The sequence below is a fragment of the Gopherus flavomarginatus genome, chromosome 3 (genome assembly GCF_025201925.1).
Source record: "Gopherus flavomarginatus isolate rGopFla2 chromosome 3, rGopFla2.mat.asm, whole genome shotgun sequence".
NCBI lineage: Eukaryota > Metazoa > Chordata > Testudines > Testudinidae > Gopherus > Gopherus flavomarginatus.
Genome location: NC_066619.1, coordinates 287,882,624 through 287,906,795, shown reverse-complemented (window position 1 = coordinate 287,906,795; position 24,172 = coordinate 287,882,624). Strand labels below are relative to the sequence as shown.

At 60.3% G+C, this 24,172-nt stretch overlaps 2 protein-coding genes across 2 annotated transcripts; one reads left to right on the top strand and one right to left on the bottom strand.

Moving 5' to 3' along the window:
* Positions 1-1,611: 1,611 nt before the first annotated feature.
* Positions 1,612-4,859, bottom strand: LOC127047644 (uncharacterized). The gene is made up of 3 exons (XM_050946097.1): positions 3,471-4,859; positions 2,486-2,540; positions 1,612-2,011 (listed from the first exon to the last, which is right to left on the bottom strand). Exons 1-3 carry the CDS (start codon positions 4,237-4,239, stop codon positions 1,957-1,959), a joined length of 879 nt encoding a protein of 292 aa, XP_050802054.1. The 5' UTR covers positions 4,240-4,859; the 3' UTR covers positions 1,612-1,956.
* On the top strand, positions 4,238-9,757 carry LOC127047424 (fibroblast growth factor 18-like). The gene is made up of 4 exons (XM_050945530.1): positions 4,238-4,508; positions 5,961-6,067; positions 6,660-7,173; positions 9,707-9,757. The coding sequence occupies exons 1-3, from the start codon at positions 4,238-4,240 to the stop codon at positions 6,918-6,920; spliced, it is 639 nt and encodes a 212-aa protein (XP_050801487.1). The 3' UTR covers positions 6,921-7,173; positions 9,707-9,757.
* Positions 9,758-24,172: the final 14,415 nt, after the last annotated feature.

Below are 24,172 nucleotides of genomic sequence, written 5' to 3'. Positions count from 1 at the left end.
CAAAGCTCTGCTGAGCATGTGCAGTTGGGAACTCTTTTCAGAGCCCTATAACTTGGCCAGATTTTCACAAGGCACCTACAGTCATAGAATCACAGAATCATAGAATATCAAGGTTGGAAGGGACCTCAGGAGGTATCTAGTCCAACCCCCTGCTCAAAGCAGGACCAACCCCAATTAAATCATCCCAGCCAAGGCTTTGTCAAGCCTGACCTTAAAAACCTCTAAGGAAGGAGATTCCACCACCTCCCTAGGTAACCCATTCCAGTGCTTCACCACCCTCCTAATGAAATAGTGTTTCCTAATATCCACCTAAACCTCCCCCACTGCAACTTGAGACCATTGCTCCTTGTTCTGTCATCTGCCACCACTGAGAACAGCCGAGCTCCATCCTCTTTGGAACCCCCCTTCAGGTAGCTGAAAGCAGCTATCACATCCCCCCTCACTCTTCTCTTCTGCAGACTAAACAATCCCAGTTCCCTCAGCCTCTCCTCATAAGTCATGTGCTCCAACCCCCTAATCATTTTCATTGCCCTCTGCTGACTCTTTCCAATTTTTCCACATCCTTGTAGCGTGGGGCCCAAAACTGGACACAATACTCAGGGCCAGCTCTAGCCATTTCACCGCCCCAAGCACGGCAGCGCGCCACGGGGGGCACTCTGCCACTCGCCGGTCCCATGGCTCCGGTGGACCTCCCGCAGGTGTGCCTGCGGATGCTCCATTGGAGCCGCAGGACCAGCGGACCCTCCACAGGCACGCCTGCGGGAGGTCCATTGGAGCCACCTGCTGCCCTCCTGGCAACTGGCAGAGCGCCCCCCGCGGCAGGCCGCCCCAAGCATGCGCTTGGCACGCTGGGGCCTGGAGCCAGCCCTGACAATACTCCAGATGAGGCCTCGCCAGTGCCGAATAGAGGGGAATAATCACGTCCCTTGATCTGCTGGCAATGCCCCTACTTATACAGCCCAATATGCCGTTGGCCTTCTTGGCAACCAGGGCACACTGCTGACTCCTATCCAGCTTCTCATCCACTGTAACCCCTAGGTCCTTTTTTGCAGAACTGCTGCTTAACCATTCAGTCCCTAGCCTATAGCAGTGAATGGGATTTTTCCATCCTAAGTGCAGGACTCTGCACTTGTCCTTGTTAAACCTCATCAGATTTCTTTTGACCCAATCTTCCATTTAGTCTAGGTCACTCTGGACCCTATCCCTACCCTCCAGCGAATCTACTTCTTCCCCCCCAGCTTAGTGTCATCTGCAAACTTGCTGAGGGTTCAATCCATCCCATCATCCAGATCATTAATAAAGATATTGAACAAAACCAGCCCCAGGACTGACCCTGAGGGCACTCCGCTTGAAACCGGCTGCCAACTAGACATGGAGCCATTGATCACTACCCGTTGACCCCGATGATCTAGCCAGCTTTCTATCCACCTTATAGTCCATTCATCCAGCCCATACTTCTTTAACTTGCCGGCAAGAATACTGTGGGAGACCGTATCAAAAGCTTTGCTAAAGTTAAGGAATAACACATCCACTGCTTTCCCCTCACCCATGGAGCCAGTTATCTCCTCATAGAAGGCAATCAGGTTGGTCAGGCATGACTTGCCCTTGGTGGATCCATGCTGACTGTTCCTGATCACGTTCCTCTCCTCTAAGTGCTTCAGAATGGATTCCTTGAGGACCTGCTCCATGATTTTGCCGGGGACTGAAATGAGTCTGTAGTTCCCTGGGTTCTCTTTCTTCCCTTTTTAAAATATGGGCACTAGATTTGCCTTTTTCCAATCGTCTGGGATCTCCCCCGATTGCCACGAATTATCAAAAATAATGGCCAATGGCTCTGCACTCACATCCGCCAACTCCTGTAGCACCCTCGGATGCAGCGCATCCGGCCCCATGGACTTGTGCTCGTCCAGTTTTTCTAAGTAGCCCTGAACCCCTTCTTTCTCCACAGAGGGCTGGTCACCTTCTCCCCATGCTGTGCTGCCCACTGCAGCAGTCTGGGGGCTGACTTTGTCTGTGCGGACCAAGGCAAAAAAAGCATTGAGTACTTCAGCTTTTTCCACATCATCTGTCGCTAGCTTGTCTCCCCCGTTCAGTAAGGGCCTGTAGCGAGGCGGTGGGATACCCCACAGCCCCACGGAGGGACGGACCTCCCCTAATACCAGCTTGGGCGGAGTCACTGGGTCCTGCGCCCGCCCCTCAGAGGTCACGGCCTCGACCTTGGAGTATAAAAGCTCACCAGCAGAGCTCAGCTGGGAACCAGCCGCCGGAGAGACCAGACGTCCGCGACCGAGCTCCCTCTGGGGAGACAGCAGAAGGCTGCGACCGGCCTGAGGTCACACTGGGCCGGCCGAGCCTGCCCCACGCTCATTACCCCGGGGAGGACTGGCCGAGCCTGCCCCGCGCTCATTACCCCGGGGAGGACTGGCCGAGCCTGCCCCGCGCTCGTTACCCCGAGGAAGAGCCGAGTCTACCATCCAGTACTTACCCGAGGAACCGACGGTGTTTGAGACCGCCAGCGACGCTACTACGACGCAGGTGCCCTAAAAGGGGGAGAGTGGAAGTGGCCCGGGGGCAGCTGACCCCAGTCTGGCTGCAGCACTGTCAGAGCCAATGTCAGTGTGTTGCGGCCAGGACCCCACGGACAGCAGCGAGTTTCTGCCGCTGCTAGGGCCCTGGCTGGGACGCAGTGCAGTGGGAGGGCCTGCGTCCCCCCTGCCACCTATTCCTTGGGTGGCAGACTCCCCCTCCCCCTGGCCTGCAGAGGCTAGGGCCTCCCGATATTGGAACTGCTGACTCCGCCCCTGCCCAAGGGCCTGGGTCTCTGACTGTTTGTTTGCTGCCCTGCCCTGACCTAGGGCCTGGGCGGCTATCTGAACTATTGGCTCAGCCCACCTGCTTAAAGGTCTGAGCCCCTGACGGTGTGCTGGCCGTCCCACACTGCCGCAGAGCCCAGACTGCCAGTGGACTAGAGCGAGGCGGTGGGATACCCCACAGCCCCGCTGAGGACGCACCGCACCAAAGCCACACTACAGAGCCCCACACTTTCCCTGACCACCTCCTTGTTGCTAACATACCTGTAGAAACCCTTCTTGTTACCCTTCACATCCCTTGTTAGCTGCAACTCCAGTTGTGGCTTGGCCTTCCTGATGACACCCCTGCATGCTCAAGCAATATGTTTATACTCCTCCCTAGTCATCTGTCCAAGCTTCCACTTCTCGTAAGCTGCCTTTCGGAGTTTAAGCTCACCGAGTTTAAGCCAAGCTGGTCACCTGCCATATTTGCTATTCTTTCTGCACATCAGGATGGTTTGTTCCTGCAACCTTAAAATACATCTCTGACCCCAGGGCAACTTGCTGCCAAATGTCAGGTCCCTGTTCCTCAGCCCAGTGGCACTGACACATCCACAGAGTGCTTGTGAGCCAGCCTAGCCCCTCCTCCTTCCGGCTGATCGCATGTGATTGGCATGAGACCTGGTGATATTCCACAGTACCAGGTGGGTTTTCTGGTGGAGACGCTCCGGTCCCGCTTTCCGGCTTCTGTCTGCAAACGTGGCACCTTTGTGAAAATGGAAGCCAAGATTTTCCGCAACCTCCTGCCCGAGCAGCTGGGGCTAAAGCAAAGCACCAAATAGCCCCAGGTTTGTGACACTCCAGGGAGAACTGAGGACAGACATGACGCCCAGCTCAGCTGTGTCAGCGGATGTGGCCTGAGGCAGGCACCGGGCCAGGGAAATTTCGGCCTGAATGGGTGAAATTTCGCCACTGAGAATGGGGTGTTGGCACTGGAAGCGTCATGCAGCTGTAACCCCGGGGGCTGGCAGAGACAAGACCCCGGCACTTGGCGAGTGCACGCGGGGCCGCCTTGACCATGCCAGGCAAACAGGGCCAGAGTCAGAGCAGAATGGCTGGGTGGAGAGGCCAGGGCAGCGGCTGGAGTTCCTGGGCCCGGCTGGGCCAGTGTCCCAGTCCCCACACCAGGGTCCCAGAGGAACTCCCCGGGCCTGGCATCCCGGGTGGCCAGTCTGCAGGAGGGGCAGGAAATGGAGCATGTGCCAATGGGCCTGCTCAGGAACGGAAGGGGGGCCCCCTTCGGGCAGGGCCCTGGAGAAAGACACTGCCTGGGAGGAGGGGACAGAGACCTGTTTGGGGCTGGGTAGGTCCCTGGCTGGGAGGGCCCTCCCGTGGCTCCCTGGACAGACAGGCTAAGGGCCTGGCCAACATCTGCCCTTCGTCTCCTCATGCTGCGAGGGGCTCAGCATGCTCCAGCCCTCCTCCAGAGGGGCCTGACCCCCAGAGCCGCAGTGGGGAGCCAGACCTGCCTTTCCCTGCAGGAGTCTCACCAGACAGCGGCCGACTTCCGCCTCTACGTGGAGAACCGCACACAGCACCTGGACGAGGTGAGCCGCCGGCACGTCCGTGTCTACCAGCTGTACAGCCGCAGCAGCAGCGGGCACCTGCAGGTCCTGGGCAAGCGGGTCCGTGCCAATGGGGAGGACGGCAACAAATACGGTGCGGGCCTGGGGGGACCTCGGGGGAGGGGGCTGCACCACGTGTCCTACCCCCAGAGCTCCCCTGGAGCAGGGGAGCTCGGCTCTGCCCTACATTGGAGGCTGCTCAGGAGGGCTCCATTGGCCGGCGCCCCCTAGTTCTACAGCTACCATTGCCCCAGCCCAGGGGTGCCAGTGAACCCAGCCCGGGCCCATGCCCCTGCTCCCCTCTGGAGCTGGCGATCCTCCCCAACCGCCCCCACAGGCGGCCGGAAGCTGTGGCTCTCAGGGCAGGAGGCAGATTCCAGCCGTGCCCTCCCGCTCAGGCCGCGCCCGTCTGCACCACCGCGGGCAGCTGCTGGAGAGCGGCGGGCGGCTGCGCCCACCAACTGCCCAGTAAACACCTGATAACACAGCTCCTTATCCTGCAAACCAGCCGGCCCCACCGGCTTCCCAGGCCATCCTGGCAGGGGCCCAGGAATGCCGAGTATCCCAGCCATGCAGCTCGCACGCCAGCAGGGAGCTGCACGACCTTCCGGCCTGGGCCACGCTGCACCCACCCTGCAGCCCGAGCCCCCGGGAACTGCACCAGGGCACAGCAGGAGTCTGGCACCCGGAGACTTGCTCTGCTGGAGCAAGCACAGAGTAACGGGGCCCTGTGAGCAGGCAGCCAGCTCCCCCCAGCTCTGCCGGTGCCCCTCACTCCTGACCCGCAGCCCCTGCTAGCCCAGCCCAGGGCTCCCCCCAGCTCTGCCGGTGCCCCTCACTCCTGACCCGCAGCCCCTGCTAGCCCAGCCCAGGGCTCCCCCCAGCTCTGCCGGAGCCCCTCACTCCTGACCCGCAGCCCCTGCTAGCCCAGCCCAGGGCTCCCCCCAGCTCTGCTGGTGCCCCTCATTCCTGACCCGCAGCCCCTGCTAGCACATCCCTGCCCCCCAGCTCTGCCAGTGCCCCTCACTCCCAACCCGCAGCCCCTGCTAGCCTAGCCTTGGGCTCCCCCCAGCTCTGCCGGTTTCCCTCACTCCTGACCCACAGCCCTTACAGCCCAGCCCTGTCTCCCCTCAGCTCTGCCGGTGCCCCTCGCTCCTGACACGCAGCCCCTGCTAGCCCAGCCTTGGGCTCCCCCCAGCTCTGCCAGTGCCCCTCGCTCCTGACCCGCAGCCCCTGCTAGCCCAGCCCTGCCACCCCCAGCTCTGCTGGTGCCCCTCACTCCCTACCCACAGCCCCTGCTAGCCCAGCCTTGGGCTCCCCTCAGCTCTGCCAGTGCCCCTCACTCCTGACCCACAGCCCCTGCTAGCCCAGCCTTGGGCTCCCCTCTGCTCTGCCAGTGCCTCTCACTCCTGACCCGCAGCCCCTCCACAATCCTAGCCCCAGTTTTGCCTGGATTTGTGCCAGGAGGGACGCTCCAGGCTCATTCATCTCTGCTCCCCCTGCCCCGTCTCAGTCACTCCTAACTCCTGCGCCTGGCTCCTTGCAGCGCTGCTGGCCGTGGAGAGCGACACCTTTGGGAGCCACGTTCGCATCAAGGGCAAGGAGACCGGCTACTACGTCTGCATGGACAGGAGGGGGAAGGTGCTGGGCAAGGTATGGGGCTGCCCTGTGCCAGGCCTGCCCTCTCCAGGAGGCAGAATGCCCCATCCCTCCAGGGCTCCCCAGCACCCCCAGGCTGCCCCGGTCCCTTCCTGCTCCTCCTAGCAGTGGGGGCCAGGCCCTGCACCCCTGAGCCACCTGGGGACACGCCCAGCCCCTGCCCAGGTGTGGGGGCGGCCAGCGAGGTCCCCAGCCCCTCCCCAGAGCCGGCTGGGCCAGGGCCATGGGGCAGCCAAGCTCACTGGGGGGCTGGCCCGGCCTGGCAGCCTGTCCTGGGGGGGTTACAATGACCAAGCCGCGTGCCAGGCCTAGGCTGGGCCCTGCTTCTGCTATGCGCTGTGGCCTGATGGTGATGTCTGCTGGTGTCCCCCCACCTGTGCCCCCCAACACCCCCACTCGCCTGCGCCCCCCAGCCTCCCCCCTCACCCACAGCACCCCTGCCTGTGCTCCCTGCCCCCTTCCTGTGTCCCACATCCCCGCACCCCCAATCCCACCTGCATCTCACATCCCTGCCCTTCTGCATCCTCACGGCCCCCCTGCCTGCCAGTGCCCCCCCCACCTGGCTGAGTCTCTCTCTTTCCCCCAGCTGGACGGGCGGAGCCAGGGCTGCGTCTTCGTAGAAGAAGTCCTGGAGAACAACTACACGGCCTTCCTGTCGGCCCGGCACCGGGGCTGGTACCTGGGTTTCACCCGCCAGGGGCGGGCACAGCGGGGGCCGCGCACCCACCGGACCCAGCGCGAAGGGCACTTCATGAAGAGGCCCCCCAAGGGCACCGGGGGCGGGGGGCAGAGCCCGTTCCGCTTCACCGCCCTCACCCCGCGGGCTAAGCGGGCCCCAGGGCCCTAGAGGCAGGGGCCCGTGCCCAGCCAGTGCCCCAGGCCATGCCCAGCTCAGCACGGCCAGCAGACGGGCTCCCAGCATGCAGTTCTGCGTCCCACGCCATGGGGGCAGGACACAGGCGCTGCCCCACATGCCGGCAAGCGAAGCAGTGCATGCTGGGAACGCCGGTCCCGTGGGCCGGACACGGGAGGAGGAGTGTGTGTGGTCCCACAGCGCAGGGCATGGGCTGGGCAGTGCTGCCCCACAGCCCGTGACAGGGGTTCACCCCACACGCCACACAGGGGGCCGGGTCCTGCCCCACAGCACGTGACGGGGTCACCTCACACGCCGCACAGTGGGCCGGGTCCTGCCCCACAGCCCGTGACAGGGGTTCACCCCACACGCCGCACAGGGGGCCGGGTTCTGCCCCACAGCCCGTGACAGGGGTTCACCCCACACGCCGCACAGGGGGCCGGGTCCTGCCCCACAGCCCGTGACAGGGGTTCACCCCACACACCGCACAGGGGGCCGGGTCCTGCCCCACAGCCCGTGACAGGGGTTCACCCCACACGCCGCACAGGGGGCCGGGTCCTGCCCCACAGCCCGTGATGGGTTCACCCCACACGCCTCACAGGGGGCCGGGTCCTGCCCCACAGCCCGTGACGGGTTCACCCCACACGCCACACAGGGGGCCGGGTCCTGCCCCACAGCCCGTGACAGGGGTTCACCCGACACGCCGCACAGGGGGCCAGGTTCTGCCCCACAGCCCGTGACAGGGGTTCACCCCACACGCCACACAGGGGGCCGGGTCCTGCCCCACAGCCCGTGACGGGTTCACCCCACACGCCACACAGGGGGCCGGGTCCTGCCCCACAGCCCGTGACAGGGGTTCACCCCACACGCCGCACAGGGGGCCGGGTCCTGCCCCACAGCCCGTGACAGGGGTTCACCCCACACGCCGCACAGGGGGCCGGGTCCTGCCCCACAGCCCGTGACAGGGGTTCACCCCACACGCCGCACAGGGGGCCGGGTCCTGCCCCACAGCCCGTGACAGGGGGTCACCCCACACGCCACACAGGGGGCCGGGTCCTGCCCCACAGCCCGTGACAGGGGTTCACCCCACACGCCACACAGAGGGCCGGGTCCTGCCCCACAGCCCGTGACAGGGGTTCACCCCACACGCCACACAGGGGGCCGGGTCCTGCCCCACAGCCCGTGACAGGGGTTCACCCCACACGCCACACAGGGGGCCGGGTCCTGCCCCACAGCACGTGACGGGGTCACCTCACACGCCGCACAGTGGGCCGGGTCCTGCCCCACAGCCCGTGACAGGGGTTCACCCCACACGCCGCACAGTGGGCCGGGTCCTGCCCCACAGCCCGTGACAGGGGTTCACCCCACACGCCGCACAGGGGGCCGGGTTCTGCCCCACAGCCCGTGACAGGGGTTCACCCCACACGCCGCACAGGGGGCCGGGTCCTGCCCCACAGCCCGTGACAGGGGTTCACGCCACACGGGGAGCCGGGTCCTGCCCCACAGCCCGTGACAGGGGGTCGCCCCACAGCCCGTGACAGGGGTTCACCCCACACGCCGCACAGGGGGCTGGGTCCTGCCCCACAGCCCGTGACAGGGGTTCACCCCACACGCCGCACAGGGGGCCGGGTCCTGCCCCAAAGCCCGTGACAGGGGTTCACCCCACACGCCACACAGGGGGCCGGGTCCTGCCCCACAGCCCGTGACGGGTTCACCCCACACGCCGCACAGGGGGCCGGGTCCTGCCCCACAGCCCGTGACGGGTTCACCCCACATGCCACACAGGGAGCAGGGTCCTGCCCCACAGCCCGTGACAGGGGGTCGCCCCACAGCCCATGACAGGGGGTCACCCCACACGCCGCACAGGGGGCCGGGTCCTGCCCCACAGCCCGTGACAGGGGGTCACCCCACACGCCGCACAGGGGGCCGGGTCCTGCCCCACAGCCCGTGACAGGGGTTCACCCCACACGCCGCACAGGGGGCCGGGTCCTGCCCCACAGCCCGTGACAGGGGTTCACCCCACACGCCGCACAGGGGGCCGGGTCCTGCCCCACAGCCCGTGACAGGGGTTCACCCCACACGCCACACAGGGGGCCGGGTCCTGCCCCACAGCCCGTGACGGGTTCACCCCACACGCCGCACAGGGGGCCGGGTCCTGCCCCACAGCCCGTGATAGGGGTTCACCCCACACGCCACACAGGGGGCCGGGTCCTGCCCCACAGCCCGTGACGGGTTCACCCCACACGCCGCACAGGGGGCCGGGTCCTGCCCCACAGCCCGTAACAGGGGTTCACCCCACACGCTGCACAGGGGGCCAGGTCCTGCCCCACAGCACGTGGCAGAGGGTCACCCCACACGCCACACAGGGGGCTGGGTCCTGCCCCACAGCACGTGACAGGGGGTCACCCCACACAGGGGGCCGGGTCCTGCCCCACAGCCCGTGACGGGTTCACCTCACACGCCGCACAGGGGGCCGGGTCCTGCCCCACAGCCCGTGACAGGGGTTCACCCCACACGCCACACAGGGGGCCAGGTCCTGCCCCACAGCCCGTGACGGGGTCACCCCACATGCCGCACAGGGGGCCGGGTCCTGCCCCACAGCCCGTGACAGGGGTTCACCCCACACGCCGCACAGGGGGCCGGGTCCTGCCCCACAGCCCGTGACAGGGGTTCACCCCACACGCCGCACAGGGGGCCGGGTCCTGCTGCACAGCCCGTGACAGGGGTTCACCCCACACGCCGCACAGGGGGCCGGGTCCTGCCCCACAGCCCATGACAAGGGTTCACCCGACACGCCGCACAGGGGGCCGGGTCCTGCCCCACAGCCCGTGACAGGGTTTCACCCCACACGCCGCACAGGGGGCCAGGTCCTGCCCCACAGCCCGTGACAGGGGTTCACCCCACACGCCGCACAGGGGGCCGGGTCCTGCCCCACAGCCCGTGACAGGGGTTTACCCCACACGCCGCACAGGGGGCCGGGTCCTGCCCCACAGCCCGTGACAGGGGTTCACCCGACACGCCGCACAGGGGGCCGGGTCCTGCCCCACAGCCCGTGACGGGTTCACGCCACACAGGGAGCCGGGTCCTGCCCCACAGCCCGTGACAGGGGATCACCCCACACGTGACACAGTGGGCCGGGTGGTGCCCTACAGCCCGTGGCAGGCAGGTCACCCCACACACTGCACAGGGGGCCGGTCCCTGCCCCACAGCCAATGGCAGGTGGGTCACCCCAAACGCAGCACATGGGCTGCCTCACAGAAGGGCTGGTTTCGTCCTGCCAGAGGGGCAGGCACAGGGCACCAGGCTGCTGTTAATTATTGTTACTAGGACTAGTTGGTGGGGTTAATTTAATTAAATATTGCCGTGCTTAGCACGGGTGTTGGGCCTGGGCATCTGCTTCTCTCTCCTTGCGTCTGCTGCACCTGGGGAGGGGCTGGGCTGGCCTGGGGGCCAGCTGGGCATGGCTCATGCCCACAGAGCTCGCTAGGCCAGCCCAGGGCAGTGGGGAGATGGAAGGGGTGGGAACAGGGGAGGTTTGCCTGGTGGGGGGTAAGTATTGCTGTGTGGGGAGGGGAGAGGCTGGAGGAGTGGGTGGGGGCAGGGGAGTTATGGGTGGGGTGTGGCAGGGAGGGGGAGATTTGCCGGGTTGGGAGGGAAACGTGGGTTAGGGGACGGCAGGTATTGCGGGGTGGGGAGGGGCATCCCCTGCTCTCTGGGCACACCCAACGGTGGCCCCTGCCCGTTTGTCCTGCTCCCCACAGCATTGAGCTGCATTGAGGGGGCAGAGCTCCCACTGGACAAGGGGGGGTGGGGGGAGGGGGGAGCAGCCCCTGGCCTGGGCCTGTAAGGCCAGCGGCAGGGAGCAGTGCGAGTCCCCAGAGCGTCCCAGCGGGGCCATGGGCAGCCTGGTCCCTGGAGCGGCCCTCGCCACAGGGCCTGCGCCAGAGCAGCAGCTGCCGTCTGCCCTGCCCGCCTGGGGCCAAGGAGGGGGGCAGGCACCCAGGCCTGCCAAGTGCTAGGGGGCTTCTTGGCATGAGCCCTGGCGCCCTCCTCGGGAGTGGGCCTGGCACCAGGCTGGGGCCTGCAGCGCTCACTCAGCACTAATTGATCCTAATGAGCTGGAATGTTAGCCTGGCTGCCGTGGCGCAGACACACGGCTGGTGTCCTGGGAGCTGCTCAGCCCGCCTGGGGGTCGCAGGGCAGCTCCCCCCCCACCCCTGCACACCCCGTACTCCCAGGCCAGCCCAGCCTGCTGCCGGGGCCAGGGCGGGCCATGCCCTTCTGCCAGTGAGCCCACACTGACCCGGCCCTGTAACGCGTGCAGTGCTCTGCCCACAGCCTGGCACTGCAGCCTGGGCATGGGGAGCTGCCCAGCAGTGAACCCCACGTCACCACTGCTGCCAAGCATGTGGGGAAGGAGTGGGGGGGGAGCCACAATGTGGGAATTATGTGTGCTGTTTGTATGAGGCCTGTGTGTGCCTCAGTTTCCAGCGTGAGCGGCAGCCTCAGTGTGGGGGTGGGGTGTGACAATGCGGTTCTGGTGGGGCCCAACTGAGAGTGCCAATTCAGGACCAATTGCTTCAAGCAGGGCAGTCACAGCCCCAGGCTGGGGTTTTTCCACCTCTAAGACAAACCAAACCAGCCAGACAAAGAGGACTTTGGTTTCACCCCACTGGCTAACCACAAGTCACACAAGCAATTTCCTTAGACACTCCAGTCTTCCAGTATCATCCCCAGTGCCACTCGTCCTGGGGATGAATGGTTATGAAAACCAACACCCCAGTAAAAGAAAAAGGTTCTCTCAATCCCAAAGGACCAAGCCCCAGACCCAGGTCAATATACACATCAGATCTTACCCACAAATCACGCTGGTGCCAATCCTTTAGAATCTAAAATCTAAAGGTTTATTCATAAAAGGAAAAAGATAGAGATGAGAGCTAGAATTGGTTAAATGGAATCAATTCCATACAGTAATGGCAAAGTTCTTAATTCAGGCTTGTAGCAGTGATGGAGTAAACTGCAGGTTCAAATCAAGTCTCTGGAGAACATCCCCCGCTGGGATGGGTCATTCAGTCCTTTGTTCAGAGCTTCAGCTTGTAGCAAAGTCCCTCCAGAGGTAGGAAGCAGGATTGAAGACCAGATGGAGATGAGGCATCAGCCTTATGTAGGCACTTCCAGGTGTAAGAACCTCTTTGTTCTTACTGTGGAAAATTACAGCAAAATGGAGTCTGGAGTTACATGGGCAAGTCCCTGCATACTTTGCTGAGTCACAAGGCGTATCTGCCTCCTCTCAATGGGTCAATTGTGTAGCTGATGGTCCTTAATGGGCCATCAAGCAGGCTAAGCAGAGCTAACACCAACTTGTCTGGGGTATCTCCCAGAATTACAGCACAAAGTTGAAATACAGACAGTATAGAGCCAATACTCATAACTTCAACTACATAATGACACAGACATACAGACAGCATAATCCTAACCAGTAACCCGTAACCTGGTCTTAGACACCTTATATGACCCCCTTTACATAGATTTGATGCCACTACGGGACCTGCATCCGACGAAGTGGGTATTCACCCATGAAAGCTCATGCTCCAAAACATTTGTTAGTCTGTAAGGTGCCACAGGACTCTTTGCTGCTTTTACAGGACCTTGGTTGCAACCATGTTCTATATGGTCTCAGATTATATCAATAACGTCGTGGGGGGACAGCCTGTGCTGCCGGGGCCAGCTGGAGTGAGCAGCTCCCGGTGGCTGCGCCTTAGCTCTCGGATCAGTGGAGTTGAGAATTCAATCACTGCGCCTTTGACACCAGCCACTGAGCCCTGTGGCCCCCACACCAGCTCGAGGCAAAGGCCGGGGGCTGCTGAGGGCTCCGGTGCCCAGCTGAACTGGGACAGAGCAAGCTCTGAGGGACGGGGGCTGGGGGCTCTGGGCTGACCAGGCCTGGCTAGGCTGGCTCCAGTCACCCAATAACCCCATCTGGCTGCACCCCCTGCCCGTGCTGAGCGAGGGGCATTCACCCTGCAGAGCAAGCCAGGCTCCCCCAGCATCTGGCTCCATGAGACTCATGGGGGGACAGGGGGCTGTAGGCCCAGGGGCCAGGTCTAAGGTGTCACGGAGTGTGGGGGAGTCAGGGCTCTGCACCCCCGGCCTCCTGCGATTCCCCGTCACTCTCAGCCAGCCAGTACCACAGGTTTGTTTAGACGACAGGGACACAGTCCAAGACAGGTCTTGCCGGTACAGACAACAGGACTCCTCAGTCAGGTCCATCTTGGGGGGCAGGGGTAGCCAGAGCCTGTCTGGCCTCCCCTCCATTTCCCCTGCCAGCTCCAAAGTGAAACTCTCCAGCCCCTCTTCTGCCTTCCCTTTCCCAGGCCAGGAGGTCACCTGATCTCTTTGTTCTCAACACCGTCAGTTGGCACCTTGCAGGGGAGGGGCCCAGGCCATCAGTTGGCAGGAGACAGGGTGTCGGCCATTCTCTGTGCAGACACCATCACACCTGACCCCTAGGGCTCTGCAACAATCACACCCCCTGATCCCACTACCTAGATACCTAAGAACTGCATAGGGGAAACTGAGGCACCCACACACTATTCAGAGAAAACACTGAGACCATCCCCACTTCTTCATATAAGAGACTTCCCCGAAGCTGGGGGCACACCCTCTGTCTGTTGTGCGTGACACTTTGTGGGCAGGGCTTGGTGGACACAGCGTGTGGGCGGGGCTAGGCTTGTAGGCAGGGCTTGGTGGACACAGCGTGTGGGCGGGGCTAGGCTTGTAGGCGGGGCTTGGTGGGCACAGCATGTGGGCGGGGCTAGGCTTGTAGGCAGGGCTTGGTGGACACAGCGTGTGGGCGGGGCTAGGCTTGTAGGCAGGGCTTGGTGGGCACAGCATGTGGGCGGGGCTAGGCTTGTGGGCGGGACTTGTTGGGCACAGCGTGTGGGCGGGGCTTGGCTTGTAGGCGGGGCTTGGTGGACACAGCGTGTGGGCAGGGCTAGGCTTGTGGGCAGGGCTTGGTGGGCACAGCATGTGGGCAGGGCTAGGCTTGTGGGTAGGGCTTGGTGGACACAGAGTGTGGGCAGGGCTTGGCTTGTAGGCAGGGCTTGGTGGGCACAGCATGTGGGCAGGGCTAGGCTTGTAGGCAGGGCTTGGTGGGCACAGCGTGTGGGCGGGGCTAGGCTTGTGGGCAGGGCTTGGTGGGCACAGCATGTGGGCAGGGCTAGGCTTGTGGGCAGGGCTTGGTGGGCACAGCGTGTGGGCGGGGCTAGGCTTGTGGGCAGGGCTTGGTGGGCACAGCGTGTGGGCGGGGCTAGGCTTGTGGGCAGGGCTTGGTGGGCACAGCGTGTGGGCGGGGCTAGGCTTGTAGGCAGGGCTTGGTGGGCACAGCGTGTGGGCGGGGCTAGGCTTGTGGGCAAGGCTTGGTGGGCACAGCGTGTGGGCGGGGCTAGGCTTGTGGGCAGGGCTTGGTGGGCACAGCGTGTGGGCGGGGCTAGGCTTGTGGGCAGGGCTTGGTGGGCACAGCGTGTGGGCAGGGCTAGGCTTGTGGGCAGGGCTTGGTGGGCACAGCGTGTGGGCAGGGCTTGGCTTGTAGGCGGGGCTTGGTTTCCAGGCCCCACCCGGGTGTGCCAGGCTGGCTGTAGGGCTCTGCAGGGGGGAGCAGCATGTGCTGGGACGAAGCTGGGAGAGGCTGGGCTGCCAGCGGCTGCGGCTGACCCAGTGCCGACGCTCCAGGCCCCAGTTCCCAGAGCCTGGGGGTCACTCCACAGCCCCAGTTCTGCTCTGCTGATGTGAGCAGGGTCTGTATGAACGCTCCCCGGCTGGCTTACCTGTTCCTCCCGGTCACAGAGAGCTGAACAGTCTGTTAGGAGCCTCTGCTATTTTAAGAGCTTAAACAGAGCTGAAATGAGGTGTGGGGGGACCCTGCTGAGAGCTCACAGTCACTACGAGACTGGCCAGCAGAGCTCACAGCCGAGAGGCCGCGGCAGCGGTGAGCAGGCAGCTTGGGACCGCGGCTAGTGGGGCAGGACGGCCAGAGCAAGCCTGGAGCCTTTTTCCCTGCGTGGGTGGTGACCCCTGAGCCCGGGTTGGGTCGCTGCAGGAGGGGGCTGTATCTGCTGCAGAAAAGCGACAATGTCTGGTAGGGGGCCCAGCATTAGATGTGATTCGCACCCTGCAGCTCGCTAACCTGGGGTCGGTGGGAAGGGTTGCCTGGTGGCCCTCGAGCACCTTTGGGAGGGTAGGGGGCTCTGGGGACAGCTACTGTAAGGTCCTTAGTTCCCGACAGTGAAGGGGCGAGAAGGTTTCCACCTATACCCAGGAGCTGTAGTGGCTGCTTCAGAGAGCTGTCCAGCCGGGACCAGGTCTCACAGTGGCAGCTGTATTCGTCTGTATCCACAAAAAGAACAGGCATCCTTGTGGCACCTCAGAGACTAACACATTTATTGGGGCGTAAGCTTCCGTGGGCTAGAACCAGTGACTGCTGAGCAGATGGAGCACACCGGACTGGCTCAGATTGTAAGAGGAACTCAGTGCTGGAGCCTGATTCTACTTCGTGTCCGGCTCAGAGACTGGCAGGAACGTGCCCCGAGTTACTCCCAGCTGATCAGAGAGGGAGGCTGCCAGTGAGCTCTGGGCCAGCCAGCACAGCCCCCCGGCAGTGAGCGCCAGAGAGGAAACCCCACCCCCAGCCCAACAGAACAGCTGAGCTGCAAAGCACCATTGGCTGCCAGGCCTCTGGCTGTGGCGAGGGAGAATTCAGCATTTTGAGCCCCCCCGGGGGGAGGGGAAGGATAATTCTTCTGCTCCCGATGTGCTCAGGATAGACACAGCGCTGCCAAGTGCGTCATGAAGAAAATCCCTCCTCAGGGTATGGAAACTGAGAACCAGCTGGGAGGGCTGGGGAACTGCTGATGAGTCTGAGGCTGCGGGTCCCTTTAGGGGGTGTGTAGACGGGCGGACTCACCCCCCTGGCGCCTCCTGCTGGTCGTCCTCGGGAATTAGCTCTTCCAGCTCGGAGCGCCCTCTGCAGGCCGGTGATCAGCCTTGTTTCCTGCTACTGGCCCCATGTCTCTCCCTGGACCCCGGTGCCCCTTTTACATGGGGTTCTGCCCCTGGCAGCAACCCCTTTTCTTTAGGGATTTCCCCTCCCTGGGAACCCCCCACCCTCTATCCCCACTTTGCCTCAGTGTAGGCTACTGCCAGTCATTGTCTAGCCCCACACCCTGGGGCAGACTGCAGGATCAGCCACTCATCATCAGCAAAGGGGTTTGGACCTGCTGCCTTGGCCTACCCCTGGGTCACACCCTGCAACCCCAGTACCTCCTGGCCTAATTCTAGGCTGCAGCCTGGGGCTTTCCAGGCAGGAGCTCCCCAGCACTGCTCCACGCTAGGTACCTGCTCTGGTTCTCGGCAGGCAGAGGGAGACTCCTTTGCTTCTGGCTCCTCTGGCTTTCTTATACCACCTTGGCCAGGGTTGTTTTCACCCCTTCCGGGCCAGAGCAGAGATCCACTCCACTCTAGGGTTCAAACCAGCCCAGGCTGAGGGGGAAGCAGGCTCAGGTGGGGCTGGCCCTATAGGGGAGGCTGGGAGCCAGGCGCTCGAGCAGAGAGTCTCTCTCTGGGTGCCGGGAGAGAAGGGCCTGGCTGCAGGGAGGGTAACCAGGTACCTGGAGTGGAGCAGGGCTGGGGAAAGGCCCAGGGAGTTGGGAGCTCCGGCCTAGGAAAGCTCCAGGCTGCAGGCCTGGTAAGGCTGATTAGATACTGGATTGCAGGGGCAGCCCGCGGTGGCCAGAGGCAGCAGGTCCAAACCCCTTTGCCTGTGATGAGTGGCTGATACTGCAGCCTGCCCCAGGGAACGGGGGGTAGATAGAGACTGGGCAGTAGCCAAGACTGAGGCGAGGTGGGGATAGTGGGTGGGGGTTCCCCTGGGAGGGGGAGACCCAGACTGAGGGGTTACTGCCAGGGGCAGCACCCCAGACAACAGGGCACCGGGTCCGGGAGGGGCACGGGGGCCACGCGGCAGTGGGACACCGGCCTGCAGAGGGCGCTCCAATGGCTGGAGAGTTAATTCCCAGAGCTGACCAGCAGGAGGTGCCGCAGGGGTGAGTCCTGCACGTTTTCAGGCCCGCAGGACTTGAAGGCTCCCCTAGAAGAGACTCCAGCTGGGATCCCCGCAGGACTGATCGGGCCTCGAGCAGAGGTCACGGGGAGGATTGAAGGGCGGAGTGTAAAGCCAAGCTTGACACGGGATCTCAGGTGACTAGTATACTTCAGTCATTCTGCCAGTGGATGCTCAGGCACCTGCCTATACAGCCCATGACCGGACTTGGTCTGTGTGGCCTCAGCATGGATGAATACCCCTATCAAGGGTATGTCATAGTGCACCTGGAATTCCCAGAGGAGGTGGCTGGGGTAAAGGAAGAGGTGGACACAGCTGCCTTAATATGCCCTGACCCTAAAGGGACCTCTGATGTGTCTGTGCTGATAGGGACCAACTCCAGTCTCTTCGAGGTGCTCACAGATTACTGCAGACAATGGGCTGGGGACCAATCCCTGAACACCCTGATGATCCAGATGCTTTGTGCTGAAGCCTATAGGACAGGGGTCCCCAACGCGGTGCCTGCGGGCGCCATGGCACCCATGGGGGCATCTAAATGCACCTGCGTCCTGGCCGGCAGCCGAACATCCCCCGAAATGCTGCCGAAATTTGGCAGCATTTCAGAGGCAATGCCTCTGGATGACGCCGCTTGCCGCTGACAAGCAACGTCATCCAGAGGCGTCGCCAAAATTCGGGAGCATTTCGGCAGATGCTCAACCGCTGCCATGGTCCTTCGTCTGGTGCCCGCCAGACGAAAAAGGTTGGGGACCACTGCTCTAAGAAAATGGAGAGGGCTAAAAGGGAGACATCTGAGCTACCAATGGGAGCAGTAAGGTACATGGGCACGACCCCCTTAGTAGTGCCTGCAAGGATGGAGCAAGAAGTGCTTGTCATGAGCACCTGGTTGAAAGGCAGTAGAGGGGCATTGGCAATGGTAGAGCAGCCGGCTGAGGGAGTGCTGGTCCCCAGTGGAGTTGTAACCCTGCCCGCTGGAGCCAGGAAAAGGGCATTATACTGATTGCTAATGAAACAAGCCCTGACATGGTTGTGAAGCAAGGGCAGAAGGTAGCAGACCTGAATCCATCGTCAGACCCCCATGTGAAACTCAAGTTCCGGCGATAGATCCTGCAAAGTTTGACTTCGGAGACTCGCCGTTGTCCAAGGAGTGGAAGGATCGCCTGAGGGAGAAACTTTGTGAAAGATCCAGGATCTTCTCACTGCATGAGTGGGACGTGGGATGTGCAAAAGGAACAGAGCACAACATCAGACTACAAGACTCCCAACCCTTCAGGGAGAGTGTGACACCCCAGCACCCCAATATTCACCAGTCATGTAATCAGGACATGTTTTGTACAAAGTTTGCCTTGTGAGGTATCATTCTAAAAGTCTTGGTCTTCTAGACATTAATATCTCGTGGCATTGTCTGTGCTATTGTCGTGGGGAAAGTTATGAAGTTTGGCTTTGTGTGTGTTAGTGGAACGTGTTGTGAGGCTGAAAACACCCCCAAGCCGCCTGGCAGGTACGACAGTAAAAAGGCCAAACAAGGTTAATGGCTCAGTGAGGAGATGCGCACAGGCATCAGGATCACCCCAGGACTGTGTGCAACACAAACCTCTCTGAGACAGCGCTGCACTATGGGCACTGCCTGACCTAGGCCACAGCAAAGGAGCTTTCCAGCAGGTTGGGAGAAGATAAAAAAGGTGGCAATGACAGCATGATGGTACCTCGCTCTCCCCACAACAACACGCCTGGGAACACCTGAGGGGCAAGGACTGAACTGGGGGAAAAGCTGGGCCCAGGCTAAGGGATTTCTAGCTTGTGTAAGAGAACCTGGGAAAGCCAAGGCAGCTTGGGCCTTAAGGATCTGCCAGTCTATGAGTCAGAGTGAGAACCTGCTAATTCATATCCAAGTTCTCCAGCGTGTTAAGCTCAGTTTGTGGTTTTGTTTACTAAGGAAATCTGCTTTGTTTGCTATCACTTATAACCACTTAATGTCTATCTTCTGTAGTTAATAAACTTGATTTGGTTTTGTCTAAAACCAGTGTGTGGAAATCGTACTTGGGGCAGAAGCCTGTTGTAGGACTTCCTCCACATTGAGGGAGGGGGCGGATTTCGTGAGCTCACACTGTACCGTTCTCTGATTTTGGATTTACTCTTCAATGGGGGTGCACTTGTGTAACTGGGCAGTTCCTTAGCTGAGCCTCCCCAGGCAGAGCTGATCTCAGCGTGTGTGTGAAGCCGCAGCTGGGTGTGTCCCTACCTGTGCGAATGCTGGTGAATGTCAAGCTTGGAGAGCTGAGCAAGTTGTCACAGCAGCAGAGTGTGAGAGGGAGTCCAGGCTGGTGGGTCAGGCGGGCCCAGCGGTGCTCCAGTTCCAGGCAGCACCCCGAGGGGGGAACCCATCACAGAGATCTAGGAAGTTGCACTCTAAGAGATGGAAGACGTGTGACATCATCTTCAGGAGCTGATTGCAAATGGCATCATTGCAGGGTCCCGCAGCCCATACGCCTCACCCTAGCCAGTCCCTGAGCCCCCGGGCCTGGCAGGGAGGGGCCTGACACAGGGCGCTGGGCCGAGCCTTTCTTCCCGCCCAGTTCTTCCCTGGGCCCTCAGGGGGAAGGCAGCCGGCGCAGCAGCCGCCAGGGTGGGCTGGCTGGTGGGGCGCTCAGTGCCGGGCTGCCCCAGAGCTGGGAGGGAGGTGTGCAAGCCCTGGCCCTGGTTCGGGGGGCTCAGTCCAGGCACAGGGCCTGTGTGCGAGTCTCGGGCCAGTGACACGTGTCACAGAGCCCCAGGATCGGTGCCACTGCCAGCTTCTAAACAGTCCCTTGGGGGAACCCTTCAGTGGGGCAGCCCCAAGGGCCCCACGTGCCCTCTGGGGCTGGCCCCGCAGCCTCCTGCATCACCCGTGCTCTGCCCAGTGAGCCCCATGGAGCCAGGCCCAGGGGGGCCAGCCCCGGCCATGGTTTGCTGGTCATCGGGGCGCAGCGCTGGCAGCTCTTAGTATAGCCCAGAGATGAAAAGGGGGGTATCGGGGGGCCCTAGGGGGATGGGGAAGGGGCCATCGTCCCATTGCTTCCCCTGCTCCCTGGGGCCCTGATGTTGCCAGGCCAGGGACCCCCCACAGGCCTCATTCCCATGTGGCTCCACCAACTGCTCTCCTCACCCCTGGGACAGGGTCACAGCCTGGCCCCACAGCTGGCTTTGAGGTCCATGTCAGCCTGGCCTGGCCCTGTCCTCCTGGGGCACTGGTGAGCCCCCCCATGCTGGAGCCCCGCCCCGGCCATGGCCTTGTAGTGACCCCCTGTGAGGCAGGTCACCTGTGGCACTGAGATCGGGGGGGACCCTGCCCTTGTTGTACTTAAAGTGCTGCACAGGATCTTTTCAGGGAGGATAAGGCAAAATGCCACATTTATTAGTACTACAGGTATTCATATGCAGATGATACAGTGTTAATGAATACCTGTAGTACTAATAAATGTGGCATTTTGCTTTATTCCCCTTGAAAAGATCCTGTGCAGAACTTTAAGTACAACATTTTGGTGGAGAATTGCAAAAGGGGGAAGGGTACCACGAGCATTTTTTAAGTAATGAAATATTGAGTAATGGAAAAGTATTGAGAAATATGGAAAGTGATCACAAATCTTGAAAAGTGCTAATAAGTAATCGATTATTAAGGTGTGCACACCCCCGGTGGTGGAAGCCTGGGTAAAGAGAGCAGGAGAAGTAGCTTTCTCGCTCCCCCGGTCCATAGAGTCACTGGCATTAGAAAGTAGGGAGGAGAAGTAGCTTTCTCACTCCAGGACAAGAGGTACTGGTAGACAAGAGTAAAGAGAAACATTGCCATTTTAGTCCCAACAGGAGGTTGGGTTTACTACAAAATGGTTAAAGCTAAACAGTCTTTTAAGAAGGCTCCCAGAGAAGAGACTGGGAAATTGGCATTTGTAAAAGATGTTACCCCTTTTGAGCAAATCTTGCAAAAATTCAGACACGGCCCTTGGTCTGATCAAGTGCCAGCTGATGTCCAGACCATTTCAAACCTAGACGATAAATTGGCTAGGTATATATTGACATATAAACCCTCAACTCAAATGAAAAAGGAAGCAGCCGCAGTTTGGCTTGTATGAAAAACTTGTAATGAGCTATTCCTTCAATCGGCTGAGTGTAACAATGAAAACAAGACACTGCACCAAGATTTACAAGCCTCTGCTGCAGAAGCAGAGAAATGGAAATGTATGTCCACTAGTCCCCAAACCCAGCTAGGTGCCCTTAAGGATGGGTACAGAGAGTTAAACCAGCACTCTCCCATCTTACAGCAGCAGTAACAGCAGGAGAAGGAACATTTGAGACCCCAGAAGGGGCAGACCTTTTGGACCCCTCTGGAGATTGGGAAGGGGATAAGTGGGAAAATTCCTCCTCCCAGGGCCAAAATATTACAGCAGCAGTAACAAAAAGAACAGTCACCACCACCAGGGAGGGTGGTGAGAGTGAAACCGTTAACAACAGTGCCTGCGTCTGCCTCAGATCTCCAGGCCATGGCAAAGTGGCTGGGGATTTTAAAACAGGAAAATTTTCCTAGATGAAGTATTAATGCCCTTTACCGGGAGAAAGGGAAAATTTAAACTCACAAGAAATGCACCGCTTAATAAGCATTTGCGAAGCCCCAAGTACCAGACACACTGGCTGAGACCGAGCAGGGTCTGCCATGTGGGAGCACTGTGCTAATTTGTTTCTAAGCTTCTATCTTTCATCCTCCAAACTGGAACATCCTGAGAGCTGGTACCAGCTGAAGAGCTACAGAAATACCCTGGTTATAGTGTCATGACAAAGTCTGTGTTGCGTGTTCTGTGTTCCATGTTCTGTGTTGTGTGTTCTGTGTCTGTCTCTGGTGGGTGTCCTGTGCTGGCATTGGGTCCAGATGGAGAGGGGTTACTACACTAGACAGGGCAAATGTCTTTTCCTCTCTCTACTTCCCCCATCTCCAACCAAATTACCAGTCACATCCACCTCTGTCCAAAAGGCTTTGGTCCCCAGTGCATCAGGTTTATTTTTGTTAGGTTTTCTAATAATCATTTTGTGGTTAATTTTTGTTATTGATACATTTGTATTGTAAGTTATATTTGCTTGTATTGTTAATTCCACACTTTCCTTTATGCTCCCTGGTTCTACTTTCCCAAGCCCTGAAGGGAAGTTCTTGGGCCCCCATAACCTGTTAAGACCTTGGCCCACAATTGCAGGGCCCCGTCTTGCAGGTCCCCAGGCACCTCTTGAGAACAACTGCTAGGAATAGGGGATTCTGCAACATTTTTAGCAACTGAATGTTAGTTTAAGTCCAAACCAGCTTAACCTTGCATGACAACTGTGGTCCTCCTACAAAATCTGATTTGTTGTGTGTGCTTAAGGAGATCCTGACCTCAGTGACTTTTATTGTTTGATGGCTATTGCTGCGTCAGACTTGGGCCTCATTTTGTTTGTCAATGCACCCAATGATTGTGAGGGTTTTATTGTATTCCCAATTATTAGAATTATAATTGTTTGCATTTCTGTGTAGGTTCTATCTGGTGTTCAGTCAATTGTAATGGTTTGTTATAGTCACCTGGTTATGATTGTTTGGTTTGTTTGCCGCAGATACAGAAGATTTATATGGTGACCACTCAAGAATTGTTCTTGAGAGGTCAAAAGGGGGACAATGTAGATAAATCTCTGATAATTTTCATATGACTTTACATTGTGCCTCTTCATATAACCTTGTAGTGGGTCTGCCCATGGGTGACCTCTGTGTTCATGGGACTTTGTATCAAAGCCTCATATAGAAACTTTGCGTTGCCCCTGGTAGAATGTTATAGCCTCTAAGGATAGAATGAGATAGAAGAAAAATGTCTTTTTGCTCAGAGTAGAACAAGATCTTCCCCCTCCCCCAATCCCTTAATCGATGGCCCTGTGAAATGAGTGAGGTGTGAATGAGCAAGGGGGGAAGGCAGCACCTCCAGACAGCTGCACCCCTTGGAGAGGGGCTGGGAGCCAGACCCAAGGACAATAAAACCTGTCAGGTGGGCTTGTTAAAGACGAGCAGCCTCGGGGGTTAGAAGCCAGCACCTTCCCTTGGAAACACCCTCTGCAGCATTGGGACACCCCCAGAAGGAACCAGGACAAAGGATCAACAGCCACAGACACAGATTTTGGAGCTGGTACAAATTTGCATGAGAGGGAAGCTGCTATAAAGGTGAGGTGTCTTGCAGAAGACCCTGGGTCTCATCTTGTCAACATGGAGCATTGATCCGGCTCCACCCCTCCCCCATGTAACTCACCTGGCCAGTGTAGTTAGGGGGAGCAACTAACTGGTAACAACAACCAGACAGAGAGAGAGAGAGTGTGTGTGTGTGTGTGTGTGCGCCTGAGTGTACTATATATATCATATGATACAGTGTTAATTGAACCCGCATTACTAATCCATGTGGTGTTTTGCCTTATTCCCCCTGAAAGAGCCTGTGCAGAACTTTAAGTACAACACCCTGGTGAGAGCCCCCTGCACGGTGCCATGGTGCTGCCCTGCCCCTCCCCCAGCCCAGCCCCCAAGGCCCCTGCAGGCAGCAGCAGAATTTATGGGGGGGTCCCAGCATCCTCCCGCCAGGTACTGTGTGTCAGGGGCTTGCCCGTCAGCCTCGGGGGGCGGGGGTGTTTGTCCTTGCACAAAGCATTACGAAGGCCTGAATTCGGGCCAGGCACTGCAGGCCAGTGAGACCCCTGGGCCCCGTGGGGCTGTGGCTCTGCCAGCTGGCGTGCGGCATTGAGAGCACGGCCCCCACCCAGGCCCGCGTCATGGCCGGGCAGCCGGGGCTGCGCCCAGTGGAGCGGAAGGAGCTGGCAGCGGGCAGGACAATGAGCCATTCACCGGGCCAGCTCCTTGGGTAGCTGCAATTAGGACAGAAGCCACGTGCCCTGCTCGGCGGCTGAGCTGTGACGTGCCAGCCCTGAGCACGGACAAGCGCCCGTGTTTGCGGGGCACCACCTGCATCCCCGCTCGAGGGCCCTGCCCAGACTCAGCCTGCCTGTGGCGCGTCTGGCACCCACAGGGGTGAAGGAGAGGCAGCGAGCCCAGCGCCTTGCCCACTCCCAGCCCCCCTCTGCCCCAGGTCCCCTGAGTGCCACTCTC